The sequence below is a fragment of the Protopterus annectens genome, chromosome 1.part1 (assembly GCF_019279795.1).
Source record: "Protopterus annectens isolate FY-2018-M chromosome 1.part1, PAN1.0, whole genome shotgun sequence".
In the NCBI taxonomy this organism is placed as follows: domain Eukaryota; kingdom Metazoa; phylum Chordata; order Ceratodontiformes; family Protopteridae; genus Protopterus; species Protopterus annectens.
Window position 1 is genome coordinate 447,524,660 of NC_056726.1, and position 13,766 is coordinate 447,538,425.

Genomic DNA, 13,766 nt, shown 5'->3' on the forward strand with positions numbered 1-13,766 from the left:
TAGGATAATCTCACATAAATGTAGAAAACAGCTAGACTAATCTGAGATGGCCCTTAAATTGATAATACACATTACTGCTAAGTCATTTCAGATTACATCATTTTTGACACTTCTCTGATTTAGTTTCCCAGGCTCACAGAACTTAAAAAGTTAACATTTCTTTGTAATTTGCACCTGCCAGGAAGCCACAGCAGTAAAAGACACTTTATATGTGAAACCTAGTCTAGCTGTAGACATCCTGTCTCCGAGCTTGAGATCAAACACAGTTGTAAAATCCTGTAGCTTTCAGCTTTCTCCCAGCAGGGTACACTGTGGTTAAATTTTTGAAGCTCAGAACATAACACAGTTTTCTTACCTATATGAAACCAGCCTGTGGCAATATTAATATTTACAATGACATAGAATTATTAATAAAATTCTATCTGGCTGGGCTAGCGGCCCCTCAGGAGAAAGAGTGGATGTGTTGCACACATCTCAAGGACACCTACTTGCATATAAAAATGACCCACCCTTGCAGGAGATTCCTGTGCTTCCGGATAGGAGACCATCATTATCACTTCAGAGTCCTGCAGCTTGGTTTCACTACAACCTTCTGGATGCTAATTAAGTGCACAACAGTGGTTGCAATTCACTCGAGACTGTGGCGAATCAGAATCTTCACATATCTGCACAACTGGCTCCTCTTCATCTCTGCTATGACAAAGACATTAGCACCTGCAAAGGACTATTTACTTCAGCTGTTTCTGAGGATGCTGTTGAGGATCTAGGATTCATGGTAGTTATGATTCACTTGGCACCCTTAGCAAGGTCCCACATGAGAATCCTGCAGCTGATTTTTTGTGTTGAGTGATCTCAGCTGGAAGAACCCGTGGAGTGAATCACTGTACTATCCAGAGTATGCTGTCAACATCTAGTCTAATGGCTGTGTTGCACAACTTTCAAAAGAGGATGTCCCTTTGCCCCTCTACTACCGTCAGTCATAGTCACCATGGACACATCTACCTTGGGGATGGTTGGCGCATTATTTAGAGAAGACAGTCCAAGGGATGTGGATGCAAGAGGCCTTATTTCATGTCAGCAATTAAGACCTCCTTCCACAGAGTGCAGTTTGCAGTCAGCACTGACTATATGTCATTAGTGTGATACATTAACAAGCAAGTAAGAATCCCATCCTGCCCCTCTGTCAGGAAACAGTGAGGGTTTAGGACTGGGTAGTGGATACATAATGATTTCTAATAGCAACCCATATCCCAGGTCATAGCAGCTCATTAGCAGCAAAGCTTAGCAAGTTAATACTGATGTCATAGAAGTGTTCCCTCAGCCTAACAGCAGCAATGATGGTATTCTGCCACTAGGGAAGGGCGTCTGTTGTCTGTCAGTGCATCATGGAGCAATGCCAAATGCAGCAACTTTTCCTCTCTCTGTAGTCCATCAATAGCCAACAAAGCTGTCCAATCCCTTCACACCCTTTCTGCAGATAATGAGATTCATACAGAAAGACAAGTTGTGCAGAGTCAAAGTAATTCTCATAGCCACTTTTTGGCCCTGAAAGTTATGGCTCTCTCCTTTGGCCTCACCTGAAGAAGCTGTTGCTTATAGAGCCTCAATGACCTTAGCCAGACCTTGTATCCTATCTGCCTAGCAAACCTCACCTGGACTTGCAGTCCTTCAGAATAATCTCATGGTTCTATAGTTCCTGTGATCAGAGACCCAGCTTGTTCTCCAAGGGTAGTAAAATCTTTACTTCAGTCCAGAACCCCCCTACAGGGGAAATTTTGCAAGGGCAAGTGGACCATGTTTTCTTGCTTTTTTATTACCTTTATTAAATTATAATATAAGACAAAGGCAGACATATATTAATAGAAGAGAAAACAAATCATGTTAACATGTTTTTTCCATTTGCACACATTGAACATTACATTTTCTTTGTTTATAACAATTGTCTTTCATATTCAGTTTTATAACTTCGAACATTTAAATTCAATATTTTAATGTTCAAAGTTATAAAACTTCGAACATATGATATAGACTCATCCTCCCATTATTCCTTTAAAAAATTACTTTTCTGTATTCCCAGTATTTACTAACCTTGTATGATTGATTGTTATAGTTATCATGTTATATTTTATATGCTGTACTAATTATCCCCTTTTTAACAGCAGCTTCTGTTCTATAGTTGACTAAAAACTCTGTCAGAGTGAGTCTTTCATGTAGGACTCCCCTATTTTTTTCTCTTTGCCTATTTTCCAATATCATTACTTGATAGGGAAGGCAGTTTCTAACCTGCAGTCCAAACTTCTATTTGGTCTCATCTCCCTGTGTATTACCTTTTCCCTCTCTAGTTATTTGCTCCTGATACAGTGGTTCCTTTGGCAATTTTCTCCAGTAAATTCCAATCCCTCTTGCCTATTTTCTGTATCATTATTTGTAGTTGTCCCTATTGGTAGTATCTCTTTTCTCCATTCCTGAGCTGGCTTAGTTTTTATAATACTTCATGCAGCTTTGGGAATATAATATTCCATGTGTTTTTTATTATTCTCCTTAGTAATTGACATCCAAATCCCCACTATCTTATTTCTTGACCCCCTTCCCACTTCATCACCATCCCTTTCTGATTTAAATAGTAACCTTCTGCTTATGTTATGTATGAGCTTTAACTATATAGCTCTAAAATATCCCTTCAAATCAGGTAATCCTAAACAACCTTGTTCTGTTGAGAGGATCAACTTATCTCACTTAACTCTTGCCCACCTTCCCTCCCAGATAAATTCCTTCAACTCTTTATTAATTGTTGTCAACAACTTCTCCTCTGCTTGATAAAAATATGCCTGACCTGTATGTAAAACTAAAGGAACTAAAACATTTTCATTGCTAGTATCTTACTGTCTATATATCCATAAACAAGAAGTTCCATTTTCTCAGTTTTTGTATTATTTTTTGTTTAATCTCTTCCCACATATCCTTAGCTGTCATAACGGAAACATTTCTAATCCATGCACCTAAATATTTCATCTTATGGTTATTACTTAGCCAGTTAATGTGCGAGTACATAGTTTATGTCTATTTTTTTCCAGTTGCATATTTTTGTAGGGTAAATATTTACTGCCAAAAAGTTATCATATTTTTGAATATGTTTAAGCAAAATATTTAATATGGTTCTTAGGCTATTAAGAGCTGTAAAAGTGACTTTTACTTTTTTATTACACCAAACTAGTCATTATTGTACTTTTTTCTACTACAGTTCCTGATTCATTAAGCTGACTGTATGTTATACAGAAGTATTAAGGTTATTTTTTGAGGTGATTTTATTACCTTAGCAGTACTTTGTTGACATCCTTGGCTTATGATATCATCAGTATGAGACAGCTACCTTATAAATATATAGGGTATTTTAAATTTTGTTCAGATGTTACTGATAAAGATGCAGTCAGCATTAAAATCACTTTAATGGCCTTGTTCCTGCATACTGAAGTGGAATAATAAAGGATTTGCATCATCTTACTCCCAATTTGTTTCTGCCTGAATGTGCTGAGCTGCTTGTTATTTTCCTGTTTGTTCTGGGCTTATGCACATTCTCTGTTTTGATTCTTAGGCTGTGCAACCTTTTATGTGTCTGAATTAATTATATAATAGCAATTACAATTTTTACAGAGTAGCTGCAGAATGGTACACTGTACATTTCAATTAAAAATTTCATGTTTCTAAACCTTTTGCATTTTCTCTCTCTTTTTTTCATTTTCCATTAAAGTGTATTGTCACATTTGCGTGACTTACCTTTTGCACCAAATTCTATGGTATTTAAAGTGCCAGTCAAGCTTTTTATCCAGTAGTGAACTTCTTCAGATTTTCTTTAAGGAGAAATACTCCGTGTGAAATTCATTTTCCATGTACTGCAGCCACTGGAGATTGTGTCATCTTTAACGTCAGTGACGTCGACTCAGGGAAACCGCAAAATGCATCTATAGGGTTTAATGGACACATGCTGTGCATGTGCAGAGATGCAGCCATTAAACTGTATGGACCACTGCCTTACATAACATCACTGAGGAAAACTCTAAATTTATTTGGGACATGGTTTCATTAAAAGGACTATGAAGCTTTTTATTGAAAAACTGGCACAAATAAATTAGTTTTTGCTATGGAAGGATGCATCATGGTACTTAACTCACCAAATGCCACGATGCAGTATTTGTGTCACAGTATTACACACATTTTCTTGACACATGAAACTTGCATATTGCAGAGTCCACAGAGCTTAAACATAGCTTTACAACTGTGAAATAAGACAATGAAAAAATGCATCACATTTCAGTCATTTTTTTAATCTGGTATCATAACCAGGATCACATAAGATACTTACCATAACAATAGATCTTCATGATCCATGTCTGTCGAGTTTAACAAACTTTCCCATCTCCTCCCTTCAGAATTGTCAATTTTATTTCTCCCTGAGTCTTTATCATCACTCAAGGTCATCATTATGATATTACCTTTTTAGTGCATCCCTATATGCAAGTCCTTTTTGAAGTGTTTCATTTGGAGATTCATAGCTTTTAGTCTGGCAGATTCATTGTGGAGAAAATAGACAGGCAAAGCATTATGGGAGTTAGTGAAGGAGCTTCAGCTTTGGGAAGGTCCTGTGATGCTATAGTCTGGTACTTCCTGTGGCAGCTAGTCCTGCAGTTTGTAGTAGACAGACATAGATGATGAAGATATGTTGTTATACCAAGTACAGAATTTAATTTCTCATTTATGGGAGCCAAAGACTTCCTTCTTTATTTCCATTAAATATTTGGTGGTCACATTTACTGAATATTTTTCATCTGAAAAAAGAAATTTTTTCTTCAGGCAAAGCACCTTGTTATAGTTCTTGTATTAAATATGTTACACTTTTTATCATTGTTTCAACATTTGTTTCCTGTTTGTTTAGTTTACAATCTATATATAACTTTCCTTTTTTGTCTTTGGACAAGCTAATAAAATATACATTATACGAAAAGGAATGTCTCTTGATTACTATAATGCCTTTAAGTCATCTCTGGCTGGTGATTGAATCTTTATCTTTTCCACCCCCCCCCCCCCTTAGAACGGATCTTGATCATTGCATAATTTTAAATTGTGTTACTTTTCTTGAAATTATTTTTTAGTACGTCACGTCATCATTATTTCAGCATTGTTTTCCTTTTTATATTGTTTGTCATATAATACTTTCAGTTTGTCTTTGGAAAAGTAATAAAATAAATGTGAGAAAAAAAAAGAATGAATCTTAATTTCTTTACTGTCATTAAGTTAGTTTTGTTTCCTAATGGCATATTTGTCATCTTTTCCATCTGACTCGTACAGAACAGACCTAGAATATGTTGTGATTTGAAATTATGTTGCCTTTCATGGCAGGAAATTATCTTATGTATCAGCAGCATCAGTTCATGCAAGCTGATAATGAACCATGGAAAAATTATACTTAATATGTATTATTTTCTGTTTTAGGTCACTAGCTGTGCTTGGGTACCTGACAGTTGTCAACTTTTCACTGGTAGTAAGTGTGGAGTCCTTACAGCATATTCAAATCGGTTCACCAACAGTACAGTAAGTATCTCCCACGTGTTGAATGTCTTGCTTGCCTATATGAGGTGATTAATAAACCGAGTATTGTTTTTAGAAGAGAGTTCCATCCAGGAAAAAAAGAAAAAAACTGTTTTGCCTTATACTGCTGCTGTTCTCTAAAATATGTGTGCTTCTGCATCACTTTATGTGGCATTATTTTATAGTTTTGTATACCATAAAATGGTTTGAATGTGGCTGCCACACTGATGTGGTGATGTTTTTCAGCCAGGCTGCCTTCGTCCCTCAGTGTCCTGCGTGCACCCCCCCCCCCCCTTCACACACACACACACACACACTCATTACATGGATAACAATGTGTCTTGTTGTCTTATGTCTCGATTAACTTTATAGTAACAGGGCTCTGAATTCCTCTTCTTGGAATTTCTGTGTGCCTTTGCCCTTGACTCCTTCTGAATTTTATTATTAGTTAGCATCCAAACAGACTTGTACAACATTTTCAAATAGTCTGCTGCAGACAGTTGCTAAATGATTGTTTTACTTTTACTTTAAGTTGAGGAATCAACAGACCTTTCACCGAGTGCTGTTACTAATTTTCTGCAGTTCACATTTAAAAATATGGTTGTGCTCCTCTAAATTCTTAACTTGTTGATTGTATCTCTGTTTGGTGTTTTGGGAAGTAGCGAGCTAAGTAGCTTTATTAACATTGTAAATGTCTTAGTAATTTCTCCCTCTCCTTACTTAATAACCTCCCGTGTTCCCCTATGAGATTTTCTCTCTGTCTGAATGTCCGCTGTTGCCTTCCCTGTTGGTGTTTGTGTATGTTTTATGTTTGTTTGTATACCTCTGCTTCCCTACCTCTACCTCTTTCCATGTTCTGATTTCGTTTTACATCCTTACTCATCTGCCATCTTTAAACAGATTAGGTGCATATCCCACAAAAAAGTATTCTCTTCCTTTCGTTCAATAATCTCACTTATACCTTACTTGTGTATATTCTTCTGCTTGCTCATCCCCCTTTTCTCATTTAACTATGAATCCACTCCCCATTGCAAGACCTAAAACTGTATAGAAACAGGACTGCAAGCCACTTATTGTGGTTTCTGTCCATTTTCGTAGGATCACAAAGTTGCATGTGTGCATGCTACTTGCTTGCTATGGGTATTTGTGACATTGCTAGCTGCAGTTGCAGGAGACTGTCACTGATGAACCTTTCCTTTTTGTGACATTTCTTACTGACTTGCTGCTATGAGATCCCTGCTAGTTAATTGGTAATTACCTTTGACCTACATTGTGCAGCTCTGCTTCTCTGCAGTAGCTTTGTACAATCAGGAGTGCATTTTTCTGAATCCCTGACTGTGTTAGTTACTAGTTTGTGAACTTGTTTATATAACTTGTATTGTTTGAAACTTAGCTTTTTTTTTTTTTTACTATTATTGCCTTACTGCACCACACTCTTGTTTTGGACAGATGAAGGAAGTAAAACAGCAGTTAATTTTGATGATTTATTTTGCAATTTGCTAAAATATAGGAGTGGCATGAAAGAGAGATTAAGTGGAATTATGGAAAGTTATCCAAGTGAGCATATGTGTCTGGTTACTTAAGAGGTATGAATTCTACTTTTTTTGGTTTTGAAGAATTTTTTTTAATAATCATTTTGTTATGATTTAGCCAACTGAAATTGAAGTCATAGGAGAAGTCCAGTTGTATGGTCATACAGCAGAAGTAACCAGCTTGATTGTCTGCAAACCATACAGTACACTGATCAGTGCTAGCAATGATGGAACCTGCATTATATGGGACTTGAACAGGTAGGAACATGCCTTGTGCAAGAAATGCATTAAGTTGAATTTACATATTATGTATTATTACACAACAGCCAGTCTGTGAGAAGACTACAGGCACTATAATGACACTAATTGTGTTTATATATTTTATTTATTTTACATTTGTTTACCGGAATAGTCTGACTGGATACATGTCCATTTTCAGCGGAGGCCCAGGGAGAAAAGCCGCACATAGTCAAACATGCAAAAGGTTACACAAGAAGTTAGAAAACAATTAGAATATATAAAAAAAGTGGTAATATACCTTATATACATTGGTTTAGAAATGTTAAGGCTAGTTATTTGGCAAGTTAAGCCTCTCACCGCAAACTGATTGAGGAGTACTGTATGCTTAATATTTGTATGAGTATATTTTCTTGTAAGAAAGTAGTTTGTTTGTGTCTTTCAGCTTTTCCCAGTTAGGGGTCGCCACAGCGGAACTCCGGTCCGCTAATGATTGGCAGTTGATTTTTACGTACTGGTTTGCCAGGCCTGACGCACAACCTTCAATGAAGGTATGCCCATTCACGCATGTCTCCACGTAGAAGACGCTCGAGCTGAGAATCGAACCGGACAGCGGCTTACTGTTAGGCGACAACGCTACCGCAGCTATTATTTTTTTCCAGAAACGCTTGTTAGAATGTTAGTAATAAAACCATCCCTGTGAAATGTTATTTTTAGTACAAAATACTTTACTGTTCATTTTTTCCCCTTTTTTTGTAATAATATTGTTTCTCTCATCACAAGCTAAATTAGGAGTACGGCCTCCGTAGTATTTGTATGTAGATCACTTTGTTATAAGAAAGTTGAAAGCCATTGTTTAACTTTCCAGAAATGCTTGTTAGAATGTTACTAATAAGCCCATCCCTGTGAAATGGTATTTTTAGTACAAAATATTTCATTGTTTTATTTTGTTTTGTTTTTTTTTGTGAGAATAATGATCATTTCTTACTAAGAGTAGTACAGGATGGAGTTAGAATAGTTGAATCTTTCTTCTTTTAATTAACTTAAGACTTTCCTTCATTTTGGTTGTTTGCTGTTGTACAGGCAAAAATGTGTCATTGACTTTCTTTGGCAAACTGACGCAGAACATGCTTGCTGATGTATTTTTCATGCTTTAATTGCCTTTGTATGGAGCATGCAAATTTACTGTTTTCACCTTGGTATTTCTAACAAGAGAGTACTAAGTCATACTTCATGGTGACTGTTACAATGAACCCAAGCAAGCTGAGCTCTTCTCAGGTTCTAGAACTCAGTACTAGCATCATACTTGTAGCATTCTCACCTGGCATAACCCCTAATGTCATACTTGACATCAACAAAAATAATAAAATGAGCAGCACCATAATGTCCTTTTTAGCTCACTTCATCCCTGGAACAGTGTCAGTGAATGCTTTTTCAGGAAGAGCCACTGTAGCAATAATTCATAATGTGTGAGTCATACTCACCTGACTGGTTTCAACTTCTCGGCTGGACCTGCAGAAGTAGTGGTTGTTTTCCTTTCTTGTAGATACCAGTGCATGTCTGTTGTTAGAATAAAGTAATATAAGTATGTGCATGGTTTCTTTATATATCCCACTTGGATGCACATTCTTTTTATTTCTTCTCAGTCTTCATTGTCTCGTATCTCCCAATTCATTAGAGTTAATTTTTGCTGTTGATCACACTTGATTTATCTTTGCAGCTTTCAAAATTTCCTTTTGGGAAACTAAATCCATAAACAAATACAGTTGTTGTAGACAAATAGCCTCAAAAGAATTTTACCCATAGTAACTTTTTATTTAAGCCTTAATGTTAAGTGCATAATTTGTGACATTTGTAAAAAAAAAAAAAAACTGCCACTGAGTTAAGGAGATAAAACATTTTGGCTTTATTTTTGAATAATATATATTTAAAATATGTGGAAAAGTAATCCAAGAAGAAATATAGAGTGTAGATGCTAAAGCAGAAAACTTTAAAACGTTATCCATAAGGGAGATGAATGAGCCAGGTTTGTGGCATGGAGGAATGGACTCCTGACTATGGCACAGAAAACACCAGTTTGATAAATGCTTCATTATTAAGAGGTGTCCATTCGGAGGGGGGGGGGTTAACACACCTGAATGCATCTCATGATTGATCCTCAACAGAGGCTGAGCATGTGTAGGGGGACAATTGTCTTCAGGGGAAGAGGGCAGTGGCTGAGTCACTGTGTACTTGGGATGATATGCCAGCATGCCAGTTTGCAAAATGCACATATGTCTCTAAAATATAAACAGGTGCATGCATGGGGATGTAAACGTATGTCCCTGCTCCTTGGCAGCAGTGTAAGAAGAAGGCAATGGCAGAGAGTCTAAGATGGCTGATGTGTAGCAGGTTCTTCAAAAAGCTCTGCAGTAAATATTATAAGTGTAGGAAAGAGTTAAAGAGGTCAGCTTTATTAATTTTTGTATTTCAGCCTTTAAGAACTTGTCAAAATAAGTCAAGATCATAAATTATTCTGTCAGAAAACTCTATCCTTAGACTCCAAAAGAACAAGGAAGAAAATTAGTTCCTCAAAGGCTTAACACAATGAAACAACACTTAAGAAGGATTTCCAGCAAGTGAAGGCATCAGTCCAAAAGCCTGCATTGAAAAGAATTTCTCAAATCAAATTAGACAGTTTCAAGATAATAGCATCAAACAAACTGAAATGTTGCAAATCATGTTTCAGAATCAAAACTGTAAAATGCAAGATGCATAATGTGCAATAACTGACATCAATGGAAGACAAAAGGGAAGACTCAGTCCCTATTAAATCAAAGTATTTGGTTATTAAATAAAAATGAAGACCCTTTAAATACTCAACTTCATTTTTTCTTGGAGAAATTCCCTTTCTGTCGTATTGCATACCACAGTTTTTAATCCTTCAAGAAGGACTCTTATTTGGCATAGAGAGAGCTGACTCTGCGTAGAAAACTTGCCCCACAAACTAATTCCTTGTATATCTGTTGTGGTAAAGTATTATCTTTGTAGATGTAGAATTTGTTCTAAATCAGCCTAGTCAAAATCTAATTTGCAAATGGGAGAAGATATTGCATTTGACATTATACTGCGAAAACTGTAGAGAAAAAGAAGTGCTGTCATTAATCAAACTTTTAAAACAAAGTAATACAAAAAGTTCAACTGATTTACCCAGTAAGACTTACATTTTGTGTGCAGTCTGATTCCAGAATGTTTAATACACTAAAACAAGTCATATCCTTTACAAGGAACATTTATTTCTCTTACAGTAGACATGGATTGATCTACTGCTTCTTTAAAAAGATCTTCAGAAAAAAAATTGGTTGGAAACTATCAGCAGAAAAAAAATCATAATCATCATTATTAAAATAATAGAATAAAACATGAATTATCACGTCAGAAAAACTACTTTGCTGTCTTTCATTGGTTTTATATATGTATATAATATGAATGTATATAAGACTGTTTAATTCACATCAGAATTATTAATGTGATGTTATGAAGTGCAAATATACAATATATGTATAAGTTTAACACACTATGTACTTGCCTTCACCGATTAAATAGAGGAAGTAAAATGATATTGATCTTGGTGAGACACAAGGTAAGGGGAGTGGGTGATAAACTATTTTCTAGATTATGTAGAACATCCTTGATGTCATTTTTGTATGTGATAAGATACGAGTTATTTAAAAAAAAGAATCTAGCTTTCAGCTATTTATAATCATTTAGTAATCACAAACAAAATAAGGATGACTTAATAGCAAACATTAGCCACCCAGCCGTGCGATCATTAGCTGTAGATGATTGGCACTGTTGAAGTGACACCTCGGCCCATGTGCAAAAGTGGGGAAAAAGGGGTTATGGTTGGATTCTTTTATTGTTAAATATTTCAACTGTCCCTCCTCATAGTTTTACAATGTAATAGATGTGCTATTGTAAAGAAAGGAGCACTGTATATCATATTGTGATTTTTTTCTCTGTTTGTTTTCTTTGCTACTTCCTGACTTGGTGCTGTGCGACAGATGTTATTGCCCCCTGTCAAAGCACAAGAGGCTTGGTTTGTCTGTGAGTGGCTTTGGGATTTGAAGACAGCAATATTTTGTTCTATTGTATTTTCAGAATTGATGGAGATATTCCCCTTGCAAGCATGACCTTTGCTGTACAATTAAAATGTAGAGAAGTTGAGAAACCCATAATGCAAAATAGTGAGGAAGAGCTCACCTGATTAATAGCAATAAATAAAGTGTGTCTGTATGCTCAGATGAGCTGACATGAAACATTTAAAGGGGCATTAACTTGCAAATAAATAAATATAGCTCTTGTTTATCAATACAATTATTAATAACCTGTATTTGTTTCATTTCAGAATGTGATTTTTCCAATCTATAATGAAAAGCAAAACTGTTTCTTCTGAGCTCTTTGAATACACTGCAATGATAAAATCAGAAATTTATACAGAAGGTTTAAAAACAATGTCTGATAAATCAGTACATTAAAACTATAATTTTTTAAGTTTGAAAAGATTATATGGTAAAACAAGGGACAGGAATGTGAATACAACTCTGAATGGATTTTGTATGCAACTTAGATGTTACTGTACTGTTTCTTATTGTAAGTTATGTGGTTTTATTTTTTTAATATTATCCACTCATCTTAGTTTTATTCTAAGCTGGATAAATTTGGTGGCCAGAGAATGAATGAGGGTGAATGGCTAAAAATGAGTAAATGGGTATAAAAAGTATGTTTAATTTTACCTTTAGAATATTTAATATCAAGAAGAAATGTAATAATGCCAACAAATATTTATAACCAAAATTCTAGAAAGACATTCCTTGTCTTTGTGATAAAAAATGCAGTTATAATTTTGATCTAGACTTTAAAGCAAAGAAGCACAGTAATATTAAAAGGAACAAGGGCAAAGTCATTGCATTCCAACAGAACTTTAAATAGATGGGCAGCATTCATTTATTTTTGATATACACTTGCATTAATTTAGGCATTCTTGTTTGTTTGTTGCTATTATCTGTGGCAAAATAAATGATAATAGTTCAAATATTTATAATATGACTTAAAATGACTAAATGTCTTCCTAAAGCATGTCCTGAGTTAGAACAAATATAGTTATTCTATACGTAGTTTGGAATGTATTCATCAACTAGGTATCTACATGGACAGGTTGCATGTAGATGAAAATGAAAATACATGAAAGAAAGCCAAACATTCAAATTATTATTGTTAATTTTTTATGACGAAATTGTTAAAGTAATTGGTTGGTAAAATTGTTAATCTCATTTATTGTATAATATTGTGTAACTTCTACAAAAGATGCAGTATTGTATTTAAGTTTGAAGTGTGTACACAAGAAATGCAGTATTGGTTTAATACTCTATTTGATTAAATAGATAAGATTATTTTATTTTATTTATACTTGTGAGTAGAATTTGCTGGTTATATAATGCATATGTTACAATATGCTTTTATTAAACACAAAAAAACAAAAAACAGAAGAGTGAATGGACAGACTCCTTCAGTAATATATTAAGTTAAGTGTTTGGTTTGGATAAATGCCCAAACTTTATCAGACAGTACAAATAAACTAAGCATCAATTCTTTAAATATCCCACCTCATCCCCCCCAAAATAGGAAATGACATTATTCAAGTCATAAAGACATACAGCCTACTTAAAGCTTCCATATTAAAATGCTGTCAAGCACTACTGATCATGAACATAAAAACAAATACAAATTGAATGCTCAGCATAATACCAACAATGTACTACATTAAAATAACTATAAATTATACATTGTGAAATTACTCTCAACTGACCAAAAAATTGTTAATAATACCATTACAATTAAATTTTCCCAACACATTATATTTTTGACCATTTATCTCAAAAGTTTGACATTGGTGCATAGCATAACAGTAATTACACATATATATATATATATATATATATATATATATATATATATATATATATATATATATATATGATACACGTGCACACACAGTTAAAAATAAAATTAAAAATAAAATACTAATACCATAAAAATACAGATTTGATTCCTGTTATTAAGACAGTCTTCTAGAGCAACTTTACTTTTTATGAAATTTAAATTTCTGACTTCTACATTCTACATAAGTATTGGTTAGAATAGGAGACCTGCTAAGATCTTCCTGAAAAATTTGATTTTGACAACATAACTTGGAACATTGTAAGTTGGCAGATGTTAAAGATTCCCTGCAGACTGCTATATCGGAGATGCTGGGTAAACAAATTGGAATAATTAGAGAAATTATTTTTTTTTTAGCTATGATACAGAATTGGAATTGCCTTATGATGGTTGCCAAAAAAGCACTACTAGAAAATGGAAATCAAAGTCTAAACT

The 13,766-nt window shown here is 34.6% G+C and overlaps 1 protein-coding gene across 1 annotated transcript in view; it reads left to right on the plus strand.

Annotated features, from left to right (window-relative positions):
* The window catches only part of LYST (lysosomal trafficking regulator), a 3,825,950-nt gene that overhangs the window by 3,576,388 nt on the left and 235,796 nt on the right, over positions 1-13,766 (plus strand). The window contains exons 47-48 of the mRNA XM_044075805.1: positions 5,488-5,586; positions 7,234-7,373. Coding sequence (XP_043931740.1) covers positions 5,488-5,586; positions 7,234-7,373 — 239 coding nt within the window. The remainder of the gene's footprint in view (positions 1-5,487; positions 5,587-7,233; positions 7,374-13,766) is intronic.